Genomic DNA, 15,335 nt, shown 5'->3' on the forward strand with positions numbered 1-15,335 from the left:
AACACTCATGACTGCAGCGCGGACCATCATAGATCGATAACCTCCTGCTACAAAATATTAAATAGGATAAGCCCCCCATTGCTTCCTATATTTAAGGGTAGACACTTCTAGACAAACCTCCGAAAATAACTTATTTACTTGGACAATCTCTAAATGAATATGGCACTCTACCCTACACTTGAATTTGTTAGATTTTAAATTACATGTAGTTATTTACAGTAACATAACACATACCAAACTGTGTATCAACATTAAGGAGTCTTGCAACTTTCGATTGTTGGTGGGGCTGTATTTAAAATTCACCTCACAGATCTTTATTTGTGAGGTGTACTCAGACCTCCAGGAGCTATATGTGTCGCTCTATTTTAAAGTAAATAAGGGCTCAGTAAACAGTGAGCGCGCATCTGCGCTCCTCTTACCACCGGCTCTGCAACCCTTGCTGAGGCTCCTGCCCCCCTCGCTGAGGCTTCTGCTGAGGCTCCTCCCCCTCGCTAAGGCTCCAGCACCCCCGCCTCCGCCCCTCTGTGTCCAGCAGCAAAGGAAATGCCACTCGGTCTTCAAGGCGCTGTTGGGCTCCCAGTCAGGGCTGCGGCCACACAGAGGCACGGGAAGGCGAGCCCCAGCCTCCTTCGTGACCCCTCCCTTTTCTTCTTTCCTTCACTCTCCCATGCATGTCTCCTGTCTCTCCACCACACATTATTGTGTATCTTCTGGTCTCCCCTGTTTCTCCCTCCTTTCTTACGCTATTTCACTCCTCTCGTATCCTGCCTTTTTCTGACCTCCGAAACCTCTTTCCACGATCTATCAGCTTAGGCCTGACCCCACCCCAATTCCTTTGCCCCGCGTTCCTCTTGTTTCCATATTTGTTTTCTTACCCCCAACTTTTCCTTCCTTAAATGCTTCTCCCTCAGACCTCTCCCTCCTTACTTTCTTCAAACCCCTCCACCCCCGTGCATTTGCCTCCACTCCCTGGCGACGGTGCACCACTATCTCACAGGTGCCCCCCTTCTCTCACCTTCACACTTCACCTTTGTCCTCTTGCCTCGGCCCCCCACCCCACAAGCACTCTGCTCCTCGAGGTAGCCGGGAGGGGGGGGGGGGGTGGGGGGGGGGTGGTCGGGGGGGGGGTCTGTTGTGTTCTTGTGTAATGTAACTGGTGCTTCATGTAAAGCCTCCAAGACCTTCGGTGTGAGTTTGAGTTACATAAAACTGAAAAAACAGCCACAGGGCTGCAGCTGTGGGCATCTCCAAAGCACCCCCATCCTCCCTGCAATCAGAATTCACTGGTGTGTGAAATCCGCGCTTCAGAGAACCTTCAAGAGGTGTCCGCTGTGAAGAGGGGTCACAGACGGAGGGGCATAGGCGTCAATGCAGCGCCAATTTACACCCGAGGTTAATTTATAAGGGAGAGTCAGACTTGTGTCCCACCCCTACTTACTAACACGGTGAATGCCACATTGTGCTATATCTATGCATGTAAATAAAATAAAGTGTTGCATGCAGCACCTCGAACCCGAAGCATGCCCATGCACATTGTGCCACCCACACTTCCGCCAGGTCAGTGCCCCGCCCTCCTCTCTGTGGTGTCAGACCTCACTCGTGTATGAGGGTGTCCAGCAGGAGTGTGTCAGATTCCACCAGCTGAGTGTGGAGCACACACGAGACAATAACTCGGACACCTGGTCCCCGAGGGGTGAAGCAAACTCTCCCACATTGTGCGTGGAGCTCTCTCAGCACATATTAATAAGATCAGCAATGTGCTTTCTTATAGCTGCATGGAAGCAGTTTCTTTGTGGATGATTCACAATTCACTTAAACTGAACGGCGAGAAGACTGAGATCTTGGTGTTCGGTCCCAACCAGAACATCTGGTCGCCTGATTGGTGGCCGCCCTCTCTGGGAGCCTGTCCCAAACCCACGGAGTCGGCGCGGAACCTGGGGGTGTTAATTGACCCCGCTCTCTCCATGTCTTTGCAGGTAAATAGAACAGTGGCGACCTGTTGGGGTATTATTAAAATACTCCGAAAAATAAAGCACTATCTGTCTCCTCAGGCGCGGAAGCAAGTGGTGGTAGCTCTTGTCGCTTCGCGACTTGACTACTGTAATGCGCCATACATAGGCATGAATAAGAACCTGCTACAGCGTCTTCAGACTGCCCAAAACGCGGCAGCCAAATTTGTTTTGGACGCCACCAGATTAGCGTCAGCAACAGCAGCCAGGTGGGCCCTACACTGGCTTCCAATTGAATCGAGGATTACTTTTAAAATTCTTTGCCTAACCTACAATACTCTCTCTGGTAAAGGTGCTGGGGGCGTTAACAAGTTGCTTTTACCATATGTTCCGGGGAGAGAGCTCCGCTCCTCTTCAAAGAATCTGCTTGTGGTACCTCGTTTCCGCAGGATTAAGTGGGGTGGTAGGGCCTTTTCTACAATTGCTCCTAAGCTACGAAATTAAATCAATGTCCTCCGCCTTGCTGTTTCGAAAAGCCTTGAAAACTTGGCTTTTCGCTAGGGCGTACCCGTAGTTGTGTTTATACTTAGTTTATGGTTTTCTGTTTGGCGCCTTGATGCCTTCGGGCTTAGTTGCGCATTATAAGATTTCTTTCATTTCATTTATTATGGTGAGCCAGTGAAGGGAACAAATCCCATCCCTGACCGAGAAGTGTTAAGGGCCAATCGGGCTGCTGCAATCTGGGCTATTTGAAGCTGATTAAGGCAGGAGGCATTAATGATGAATTTCAGTAATCCAATTCCGAGGTCACCTGAGTGATGATGACAGATTGGTGCAGTTCCATGTGCGGGTGGCTCTGTGTAGGTTGCTGTGTGTGTGAGGGTGGCTCTGTGTATGTGGCTCTGTGTGTGCGGGTGGCTCTATGTGAATGACTCTGTGGGTGGCTCTGTGTGTGTATGTGGCTCTGTCTGTGTGGCTCTGTCTGTGTGTGTGTGTGTGGCTTTGTGTGTGTTTTTGTGCTCTGTGTGTGTGTGCAAATGCAATAGGTCTCGCATTTGTGAGAGATTAAGCTATTGGCATTGTAAATGACAATGCCATTTATTTATCTTTTTTCAAAACCCACACATGAATACAAAATGTGTCATTTACAAGGCCAATAGCTCTAACTTTTACAAAGGCGAAACCGTTGCATTGTAAATGCTTGTTATTCCCATGATAGAGAGACATGGCTGCAGCACATTCACACCTCTAACCATCTGAGCTGCCTGTATTTGCCTGATATATTCAGTTAGGTGAACTCAGCTGATGCTGGCCATGCATGACCACGTTCTTCTGCCTGCGTATGCCTTCCCCACAGTCTTGCTGCCTCCCACATATGAGACTGGATGCAGTACCATGCTGCTCTCACTTTACGGCACCCACCCATCTTGAAGCAGTAACATAAAGCTCTGAATGCTACACATTGCACTGATTGCAATCTACGAAGGCTTTCTGTACCCCGCATGGAACAGCAGTATCACTCCATCTGTGTAACTTTGCATGATACTATGTGGTGGTTGTCAGATTGTGGTGTGAGCTGCCACACTGGTATGTTGCCCCTTGAACTTCAAAGTACTTATGTGAGTGAGTGACCAGGACGGACACTCCATCTCAATCCTCACTGCTCCATAGCTATCAATTTTAATACCTTGAGGGTATCTTTCAAGACTTGCAATAAAACTCAAATAAGTATCTTTGCAGACATATTGTGAAGGGATATAAGTTAATATGAGGCAGGTTATTCCTGTGACCCTTCCTTCGTGATTGCTTTCACCACAGAGCCCACCTATGTAACAAGAACTACCCAATCTCAACTATATATTGCAATGGAGAACAATAAGTGTTAGCCCAAACATCTAGTGATTTTTTAATAACCATATTTTGTGCACCGTCCAGGCAAGGGCCCTGCGGTCACGTTGCTAAATATTTGTCATTTGGGGATATCTGCAGGAATTTTAACTTTTAGTTTAATTATTTTCAAAGCCAATTTAACCTCAAAAAGAAGTCCTAAGCAACCTCCGCATACCATCACATGCAAATATCAATGGTGCAACAAAAATGCACCTACTGTTGAGATTTGATCCTGTGAATAGATAGATGAATGACAATGAAGGCTCCCGTATTTCAGTATTCTGCTATCACTGGGAATAACTAAAGGATTTGGAGTTCCTCAATGCCTCATTTATATATTAACTCTTCATTTTGATTCCAAAGATTTGAATCCCATATTGTATTGTTACCTTCAAGTCTATGTGCACTACCCGTACCCTTCCTTGATTGCTGTACACTCTCGATTTTTCTAGTGTACTATGTAAATGTAAATTGATACTTGTATAGCGCACTACTCACCCACAAGGGTCTCAAGGCGCGTGTATGAATACCGTTGTGGAACCCATCCTGGCTTTCCCTGTGAGGCGTCCACTCCTGGGCACCCCCAAGGTGGAGGCCAGGCATCCTTAGCGTTGTGGGGGCCGTTGTGGAGATTAAGCAAGCTATTGCCCAGAGTTGCAGAGTGGGACTCCATGATTGGAATAGGCACGAGGCGAGAATTATCAGGTCCGTGGAGTTTTGAGCCCAAGACCCACCGAGGTGGGGAATTGAACCCTAGTCCCGGGCTAGACCTCTGCATCAGGGTCTGCCGCTCTAATCATTGAGCCACACTTCTCCATGTGTATTGTTTAATATTGTACACTACTAATATATACAGTAATGGGTATGATGATCAAAAGTAAATAAAACTCTTTCTAAAAAAAAAAAAAAACATCATATTCAAGCATACATAATGCATAGATCATTTATCCTGAACAGTTACACTTTAGGATTGCTTGACAAACCCATAACAAATTCAAATCCGCATGGCTGAAAAGGTAAAAAGTAAATCACTTCCAGCAATTTTGCTATTATTAGATGCAGAGAAGGCCTTTGATCGGGTGTTCTGGTGCTTGCTGGATAAGAACTTTGCAGAAATGTAAAAAGTACATTAAAGTGGGGGTCTAAGCCTCCGCTGAACTATTACGCTTTTATTTATGCTTAGGATGTATAATGTTTTTCTCGCCTTGTACTCTGTCCAGTGAACTACATTACAACATCGCCATCTAACAGTGTAATTGTTTAATGTTTTCAAAATTGAGTTTTGTAATTAGGCAGCAACTCTGTATCTAGTAATTTCTACTAAATGATTTAAAATGTTAACTTTTAAACACTAGCAAAGCTAAGACTAAGAGCAACACCACGGTTTCCTCGTTCCCATAGCCAATAAATAACTGATTTTTCAACCAATTGAAGGCTATTAAACGTTCCCCATTACTATCAGGATCTGTTTTCCTCTACCTAATTATATTTAAGCACAATCTAGTCTTGCACACCAGAATACCAGGATAAAAGGTGATCATTAAATTAGTTAGTTATACCTTAACACGTGGCTCTGCACCTTGCAACAATTTAAAAGTTTGATTGTAAAAAACTGTTCTGTAACAAAATTGTAGATACATAAAGGTTTATAGCAAATAGTGTCATACATATCGTTATAATTACCGCTGCTAATTCAAATAGTGACGACACATAATGTCTGCTGATTGGCATGCCGGAGTGTTCCAATTTTCTTCTAAACGAATGGCTGGTGCAGCATTTTTAAAGCATAGGTGCCTTTTCAAAATGAGCATTTCAATCAAACAAGCAATCAGAAGAAATCAACAGTTGTGCTCTTAGGAAAAGCACGAGGATTTGCTCTTCGAAGAGTGGTGCAAAATGTGATGAAACCAATATTCACATTCCAAAAATATGTCTAGATATACAGTTGTAATGCTTTTCCCCAAAGTAGTGCTAAATTGTACTATGCCAAAAGGTAAAACAGTTGTGCAGTCAGTGGAAGCGATGCTTAGCCTATCACTTAGAAGACAAAAAAAAGCATTTGTTGTGGTTCCTGCTTATAATAATATGATTCAGCTTCAACAGTTAGTGTAAGAATTTTTAAAGTCACCTGAATTGTCATCTAGCATCTGTAAATTAAAATAATTATTTCTAGGTGGGTTACAGACATTTCTATATAAGTGAAGACCCTACAAAACAACATTGCATTTGTTATAAATGGGATTCCTGGTTGGCTGAGGTATGCACCCAGGCCAGGCAGTAATGACCACTCTAGTCAGGGTAAGCTGGACACACAACAAAAGATAACCCGTGCTCATCCTCTGGTAGCTTTGCACCAAGCAGTCAGGTTTATCTAAGTAGGCAATGTCTAAAGTATTGGTGCAACACACACACACAGTAACACATGAATACAGCACAAAAAGACTCGACACAGGTTTAGGAAAATGCAGAATATTTATGTGTCGAAAAAGACCAAAACGACACACATCCAATCAGTAGACGTAGAGATATGAATTTTGAAAGATTAAATGCAAAAATAGTGCTTGGAAATCTTTAGCTGTCAAAAAGTTACTTGAGGTCATTAGGGACAGGTGCAAATCGAAAGTTCAGGCCGACTGCAATCAATGTCAGGCCAGCTACAGGACCCAGACAGGTCCAGCTGAAGAAATACCTTGGCTGGAGCAAGTATAGACGTCAAGTGCCTACTGCATAATTGTCGAGCTATACAGCAGAATTTCTCCCGCAGTCAATGCAATGCATCAGTTTTTTCAGAAATCAGCTACAGAACCCACTTCTAAGGTGCAGAACTTGTGGGGGCACCTCAGGCATGGGTAGGACTCACAGAAGGCAGAGTCTAGCAGCACCAGCAAAATTACAGAAAGTCTTTTGTGTCCCTGAGACTTCAGAAAACAGGGGGCAAACCAATAAGACCATGTAGATCACATGGAGGGAAGGCAGTGTCCAACTCGCCTTCCAGCAGAGTCAGGGAGCAGCATGCAGCAGAGCACCAACCATAAAAGTAGTCCTTACAGAAAAGCAGTCCAGTTAAGTCATTTAAGCAGCACACCAGTCCTTCTGACAGAGGTTCAGTACAAGATTGAGAAATTTCTAATTTTAGGGGGTCAGAGACCTAGGAGTTCTACCCAAAAATGCCTTTGATGTAGGGGGTGACTTCCAAAGAACTCTCTGAAGTGCACATTGATCCTTTTCAACCCAGTTCTGTCTGCCAGGTTATCAGGGGGTGGGGAGGATAAACCAGGGTTTTGTGTGTGAACAGGACACTAACTATTGAACTGTAAGTGTCAGCCCCTCCCATTCCTCCCTGACCAGGAAGACCCGTCAAAATTCAGATGAGTGCTCAGAATGCAGATGAGCCTCACCTTCCTGTGTTTGTGGCTCTCTAGAGAGAATGCACAAAGTGTAGCTTTCACTCAACCCAGACGTGTATTGGAGGCAGGCTTTTTGAAGCACAAAGAGCAGTAAGTACAGAAAAAAGTCCACTTTCTAAAACTGGCATTTTTAAAACAGTAAAGTTAAATCTAGCTTCACCAGTAAGGCGGATTTATCATTACCATTGCAAACATATGGAACATGAAAAAGCTGCCCCTCTCTGATCATAAATTACATCTTAAAAGTGTATAAAGGAATTCGCAATGCTGACCTGTGAGAGGAGTAGGCTTCGCTGTAGTGAAAAAGGAAATGGACTGTTCATCACTGTTCATCATTACCATGTCATGCGTCACATGAAAGTACATGTCCTGCCTTTTACGTACATAGCACCCTGCCCCTAGAGTTACTTAGGACCTACCTTAGGGGTGACATATATCAATAAAGGGGGAAGTTAAGGCTTGACAAGTAGTTTGGCAAGGATTACCAACTAGTAGCTCCACGGATGTTGCATACGTGAGGCACTTTCTGACTTCCCTCACACTTTGTCTTTGGTGGATATGAGATGAATTGGGGATGGTTAACAAAAAAAAATATTTTTAAGAGAACACTCCGAGGTTGGCATGATCGGACAAATGAGCATAGCCCTACCGAGGAGTACATAATACCCGCTTGATACAAACTACAAAGAGTCATAGTGTTCTTTGTAACCAGGTCATTGTGTATGGAAATAGTTTTAAATGCCAAGTCAAAGTGGCAGTAAACTGAACACACAGGCACTGCAGTGGTAGGCTGTAGGCAAATTTGAAAGCCTACTTTTGTGGGTGGCACAATGTGTTGCAGGCCCACTAGTAGCATTTGAAGTACAGGCCCTGGGTATGTGGAATCCCACTTTACAATAGACTTACCAGTACAACAAATATCTCATCATGTTTAGTAGAGAAGCACATACACTTTAGCACTGGTTAGCAGTGGTAAAGTGCTCATAGTCCTAAGGCCAACAAAAAAAATCAGCAAAAATAGGAGGCGTAAGAAAAAAAAGTTGGGGGGAAGGCCCACAAGTCTAACAGCTTTAAAAACTGTTCCTGACATATAATACCACAGATTGAAAACTGCACGAAGTACATATTCATGCATCACCTCACCATACTCACTGGGGCAGCACAGTTGTGGCATGTCATGCAGGTCAAACCAATAAGTCTCCAAACACAGAGTACAAGAGGTAGTCAATTGTTCAATTGTAAATTATGACATATGTTAGACATGTGGCAACAGTGCAGGATTGCAGAAGTTTTCAACAGTGTTGCAAATTCTGCCTACAAGTTTTTTCCTTCAGGTCACATCTAATAGGTTATGTGGCTTCTACAAAGTGGAGAAATTCACATAGGTGTAAAGGAACTTCCTGTGCTAATCACCTTTTTTTCTCTGATAATAAAACATTTTCCCTCTGCAGAAAGCCCTTCTCCTACACCCTGAACAAAGCCTGGAGCAAGAATATATGATCATTTCTATAGTGAAAGGGGTTGGAGCAGACTTAGGGAATGCACACAAAGGTATATTTTGTGTGTGGTCCCAAACTTCCAAGGCAAACCGAACATTAGAACACCCACTTCACTTCCCACCCACTGAGTAAGATCTCCTACTGTGGATTTCTCTGCATTTGTGGTAGAGAAATACACAACATTAAATGCATTATGGGCAGCAGACGACAGAGCGACCAAGGTTTGGTTGCAGGGCAACACCAGAGGTGGAGTGAAGGGAACTGTGGGTCAGACCTTGGCTGCTGTAGCCCCGGTCTGGGCATTTCAGCACTGTAGCCCTAGGTCTGGACAGAAGTAGACAGTTGGGGCCAGGTCTGGGCTGTAGGGAACTCTGAGGCTGCTTTTGATTTCAAAGAACAATAATGGTGGTACAGTGGCTCAAATACAGAATTAGCATCAAAACAGCTGAGTTTTATTCCTGGCTCCTCACTTGACCACATTTTTGATCCAGAGAAAAGCAATTTGTTTCCATAGGCCTCAGTTCCACTATTCAGGTCATTAGAGGCCCTTCCATTTACACTGTATGATATACAAGAACGGTTTGCATATTTATGAGATATGCACTTTATTACAGCATGCCAGGCACCATTATTATGTTTATTTTAGTTCATATTTAGGAGATAACTGGTGTATGTTATCAATCCCATTAACAATAAAATATAACAAATGGTAGCTAGTTTAGGGTTAATATATAGTATTATCGATGCACTTTAGAGAGGAAGGTTTGACTGGCAAACTCCATGTTGTTTTCACCCCATCGTGGCCAACTTTTTTATTTTTCTAAAATTAGCCCACTAAGCAAGAGTTTGTGTGAGAAAAACAAAACATGAATACCCATGCAAGCAGGGAATTTGCTCCTGTGTGACAACCCCACCCCCCAAACATGGTCAGGCCCCTCTCACTATGACATGCTGTGCCGTGACGTCAGGAGGTGCCAACAGTGAAGCCATCTGATACTTTCCCCTACCTCTAATGGGGAGGAGCTTTGGAAATTAGGTGGGGATGATGCCCATCATATTTTGGTGGATGCCCTACCTCTCTGAAACTACGCCATTTAGGGTGTGTTAACTGTTAATTTGCTTCAGAATTGTACTTCACGTTAAGACACACAGCAGAGACAATGCAGGCAGCTTTAGCAATCCAGTGACCACAGCTTCTCTGCTTCTCCTTTCACCTCATGTTGCCAGTGAAAAGTATGGCTCTGTTTGCAAAGGGTTGGCAGGGTTGTTGTCAGATGATGAAATATCTGAATCTATCAGGTCTCCAGAATAAGGGACACAGGTCAGAAGTGGAAAAGGGCATTGACATCCCTAAGTACCCAAAATTGTGGTGATTTGTTACCTTAAGAGAACACCTTCAAAATTATAGTAAGGTATCCTGACTTATTACCAGTGCTTGTTTTTGCAAAACAAAATAAATAAATAGCCTGAAGATTTTCTGGCAGGGTCTCTGCCCACTGCAAGCTCTGTCCATTGCGACCTAATGTACCTCCCTCATAGTTTTGTCGCTTACTCTGTCATAGTTCCTAAGTCATTAAGACACTAATATGGTTACAGAAGACAGACAGTGAGATTGTGGTTATTCTCCAATGGACACATCACATCCAATACAGACTCGGTTTTTGGCATCGCATGTGATACATTAACTGCCAAGTTGTCCAGTGTCAAAGAAGTGATATTCTCAATGTTCCTCCATTCTCATTATTTTCACTGAAATCTCTTTGAATTCTGGTATGCCTCATTTTATGATAAAGTGAGACTACAAGTTCTGGACTGAAAAGAGGTGTGAGCTTGCAGGGAATAGCCTATGACTGCTTAAGAGTCACTGTAATGGTAAACCATTAATATATATTTGCTTTCAATACCACTTGCCTTGAGCATCCGAAAGACAAGTGGGATGTTGAGCCAGGAAGAAGACAGGTTCTGTCTCATTTTATTGATGAGTTCATACTAGTCTCCTCTATCCCGTCTAGTTCTTTTGTTGGCGAGGAAAGCAAGTCCTGATTTGAAGGGAGGAACCAAGAATCCTAACACTCAGGACCTGATTATTAAGGGTAAGCTTACACGTTTGTGTAAGCTTACTTTGTTTTGGAATTCACAAAACTGTATTTTAATACTAATTTACGAGTGCGGAGACTCGCAGTTGTGGCGGAGACCTCCGTACATAAAAAGATAGGTATGTTGTATCATTATTGTTATTATTGTCAGGGGCGGCTCTAGGCTCATGGTGGACCTGGGCAGGGAGCGTAGGTAGGGGGCCCCGGAAGAGGGGGTACGGGTGGGGCGGAGAATGGAGGCCAGTGAAGAGGGGGGCCAGGGTGTTTGGAAGTGGAACAGAGCCAGAGGCCACCAAATCCCTGCCAGGGGCCGCCACACAAATATGTATCCATCCTCAGAGGATTATTATATTAAGGATATATATTGGCGTTGTGGCCCCTGGGATTTGGTGGCCCTGTGCAGGTGCACAGCTTGCACATGCCTAAGGCCGCCCCTGTTATTGTTTTATTCAATCAAAAATATGATCATTCACATCATAAAAAAACAATACATCAGAATAAAAACAGTTAAAATTACATTAAAAGAGTATTATCGAAATTTCCATTAAAAACAAGGTTATAGGACCTATAAAAACACAATAGTCTGAATCATCCATTTAGACAAATTAAACTATGTGGGCATAGCCATTTTCGTAGACTGAATTACACATTTTAGCCTCCTCCTCTAAGCAAATAGAAATCTTGAGATGTCAAACACTAGCCAATGTGTGGTATCAGATTTCAAAAATCGTATTTCTTCCGAATGACACCTTATAGAAAGCATGTGACAAACGGGGGCTATCCAGGTTCTTCTGAAATCAACAGAGGACTTGCAAAAAAAAAAAGAAAATTCTCAAGTGTCTCGAGTGCAGCAAGGCAAGAGGGACACAGTACATCAACCACCTCATTTCCCCAGCCACTTCTTGTGTTTAAAGGAATGGTGCCACATCTAAATTGGGTATACAGATCTCATGTTGTATCTTTTTACGTATGGAGTCTCCGCACTCGTAAACTTAGAATTAAAAGGAGGTTTTGTGAGTTCGGAAACAAAAGTAAACTTACACAAACATGTACGTTTACCTTTGTTAATCAGGCCCAGAGTGTAATTTGTTCATTACCAGATTGTCCCACTTCGTCTCCTGAAAAGACCTGGCTGAGCACAGCCCACCAGATCTTTTGACTGAAGTATCTCTCACAAATTTCACATACCTCAATGTATCTTTTGTGAAGAACTGCACATCACAGTGGTGCCATCAAAGTAGAGGGCCCCCTCTGCAAAGTACATGATAGGAGCCCCCTAAGCTCTGTACCCAGTCAGTAGCTCTCAGGCCTCTGAATCACTTGCTATCCCTTTCTTATTACTGATAATAGTTAAACTGTTTTATTCCAGAACTTCTGTTAGAAGGGATCTGTTAGGAAACAACATTGATATCTTACGTAACCCGAAACAAGACTGTATCCTTGCTGTCCTCTTTTTTTCTTTACATTTTTCTGATTTATCCAGGGCTTTTGTTGCATCATAATATTGACCCTGAACTGTGAATAGAAAGATTGCCAAAATGCTGTAATATTCGACAGTTTATAAATCATGGATAGAACGGCGATCAGATAGCAACTTACATTTTCCGTTTTAAAAACCATGCAATGTAAATAAGCTTACCCTAAACACATCAATAACTTATTGTCACTTTTTGGAAAAAAGCATACTGACTTTGAGTGGCGATTGATGCTTTTAGGATTGCCCCTGCTGAGATGGTTAAATAATGAATGTCACTTTTAAAGAAAGCTTAAACTGGGTGGTGCATTAAGAAATGAACTTACAGTTGAGTGACTTGGTTCATTTAAACACCATGTAAGGAGGGTGACTGCCTGCGAAAACTTTGTAAAGAGCATAGTCATAGAAAGCTGCTCCAATTGCTATTAGTGGATTGTAAATGACTTAAGAAGGCTTTTTCAATGCAAATATCTGTCTGTGCAGAAGACATAAGGTTAGAGTTAAGTTTACACTCATATAATAATCACAAGGCTAATTCTTGGGGTTGAAATGTGTTACAGTATCGGCGAAGGAAGAAACTCTTCACAACAGCACACACAAAAAATTGGTGTGTAGACTATTTGTAGGTAGGAGGAGCAGTTTACAAGCATTGTTGAAGATACGCCAATGCCGCAGCTCAATCAAATTACGTTAGAGATGCTTCTTTTTATTTGTCATTTGAGAATGATGTGGCCTATGTTAAGAACAGATCATCTTTGGGCCCATTTCAGTCAACTTAAAACTAAGGCACTATGGGGAAAGAAACGGTATGTACTTTTGTAGAGCACCATAACAGCTGTGTCATTTTCTTGTGATATATACTCATTTTATGGAGGTTAAGATGACTCACTTGTGTCATTAAAAGTCATTTAAATGGACATTTTTACAATTGGTTCTGTAACGCTGGTTGTGGCAGTGGTTCAAATAAATTGAATTAGTAATGGTGATAAATGTTATTTAAAATTAGTGCATGTTTCTATTTAGGTAAATTGTTTATATTGAATTTTTTGAAGATTTTAAATCGATTTATTATTTTGCACGGTTTAATTAAACTGTCTTAGTAAGCTAACCTAGATGGACTTTGCTCTATCCCTCCATGTTTTTCTAATAGCACTCTTTTCTCCCTCTCTTTCAGAAGCCTATTTATCAGCAGTCCCTGGTAAGTTTGTATAACTACATAGACTTTCCAGTAGAATTCACTGTACAATGGCAAAATGAATGTACCTTTATGAGTTTAAAACCAATTCTTTTTTTTTTTAAATTAACAATTGCGAAAGTGAGTACATAAGAATGACAGTTCAAGTCGAAGCAAACCCCCCACCCACCCTGTAAGAAAAACAGCGTGTAAATTGAATAAAAAGGCGCACACAAAAAATAAGAAAAGAAAGGAAAAAAAAATAGAGGAGAGATGAAGTAGAAAAAAAAGAAGAGGTAATCCAGCGGCATTAATGATTACGTGCATGGCACAAGTCTATAAAGTTTTAGAGAGAAAGTAGAAGTAGGATAGGAGCAAGAGCAAAGTTGAACATACAAGCGGTGTTGAAAATAAGAAGGAAAAAGAAAACAAAACAAAAAAAGCAAAGCAATGCAAGCCATAAGATAAGACAGAGACAATCGGGGGCTTATCCCGGCTGTTCCAATCAAGTTGTCAGTTTTTCACAAACCTCCAAGCCCTTTTTACGACCCTTACGCCCTTTTCTGGCGTAGATAGCTTTTTCTAGGTGATAGGTGGCAACAAGCCTAGCCAGCCACTAAGAGAATGAGGGGGACTCAGAGTCAAGCCAGGCGGAGCCATCACAAATCCGCCATGCTGCCATTGCAATGAAGATTAGTGCCTCGCTTTTAACAATAGGGATTTCAGACTGTGTACCCAGTAAGATAACAGTAGGGTTTAGTGATGTATGCTGGGTAGTAACTTCGCTTAGGAATTTCTGTACGCTGGCTAGTGTTGAGCCAAGCTTTGAACATGTAGCAAATATGTGGATTGAGTTGGCTCCAAATTCCGAGCATCGGGGGCATAGAGTCCCTTTACCTGCCCCCCACTTCGCTATCTTCCTGGGGGTAATGTACAAGAAAAAGATAGTTTTAAAGTGTTGTGCCTGAAGCTTGGCTGACAATAAGATGTTCTGAGAGAGAGCTAGTGAGTTAAAAAAAAGTACTGCGTGGAGTATCAAGTTTTGTATGCCATTTGTCTGCTATAGGTTTGTAAATCGTCAGGGGTTTGTCTGTTTAGGATGTTATAGAGCAGACCAATTCAGGGAGCAGTGGGGTTACGCAATGTGTTAAGAAGATCTACTTCCATAAACCCTGCGGCCCCCCCAACCTTCCTGGAGAGAAAATCGTGTATGGAGAGGTACTTAAAGTAATTGTGGTTCTTCAGGCTGAACTTGGATAGCAAATCGGAAAAAGATATAACACCCTCACTGGTTATGAGATCTCCCAGTTTTGTAATGCCAGCTTTGTACCAGTCTGCGAAATAGGACCTTTCGAAGATAGCAGGAAGGTTGTCGTTGTCAAGTGTGGGGGAATAGTGATTAAATCTGCCCAGCCCGAAGATTCTACGGATGTTGCGAAAGTCTTTGTAAGAGCTCATAAGCGTCTTAAATCTCACACGTTTGTAGTATCCGTATGAGGTCTCCAGGAGTAGGCAGCCCGAGTGTTGTTCGCCCAGCAGGAGTTGAAAGGGCGAGGCAGGTCCGGGTATGGAGGGGAGAGGTGTTTCCCTTAACAGTTCGGAGCTATACTGTAGGACCGAGGCCCAATAATATAGTGTAATGTTAGGAAAGGACCAGCCTCCTCGTTCTGGAGAGATAGCTGTCTTAGTGCCAGCCTGGGTTGGGAGTATGCCCATATAAACTGTGTAAAGATTTGTTGAAATTTCAGCAGGTTGGTTTTGCTAAATTCCAAAGGTATTGTAAGGAAAAAGTATAGAAGTTTAGGGAAGTATGTCATTTTTATAACATTACATCTTCCAACGAGAG

The 15,335-nt window shown here is 42.7% G+C and overlaps 1 protein-coding gene across 1 annotated transcript in view; it reads left to right on the plus strand.

Annotated features, from left to right (window-relative positions):
* The window catches only part of LOC147661177 (palladin-like), a 347,061-nt gene extending 333,534 nt beyond the window's left edge, over nucleotides 1–13,527 (plus strand). Inside the window, exon 7 of the mRNA XM_086951261.1 lies at nucleotides 13,490–13,527. Coding sequence (XP_086807387.1) covers nucleotides 13,490–13,527 — 38 coding nt within the window. The remainder of the gene's footprint in view (nucleotides 1–13,489) is intronic.
* The last annotated feature ends 1,808 nt before the right edge of the window (nucleotides 13,528–15,335 follow it).

The sequence above is a fragment of the Lissotriton vulgaris genome, unplaced genomic scaffold, assembly GCF_964263255.1.
Source record: "Lissotriton vulgaris unplaced genomic scaffold, aLisVul1.2 SCAFFOLD_1053, whole genome shotgun sequence".
NCBI classification, from domain to species: Eukaryota; Metazoa; Chordata; class Amphibia; order Caudata; family Salamandridae; genus Lissotriton; species Lissotriton vulgaris.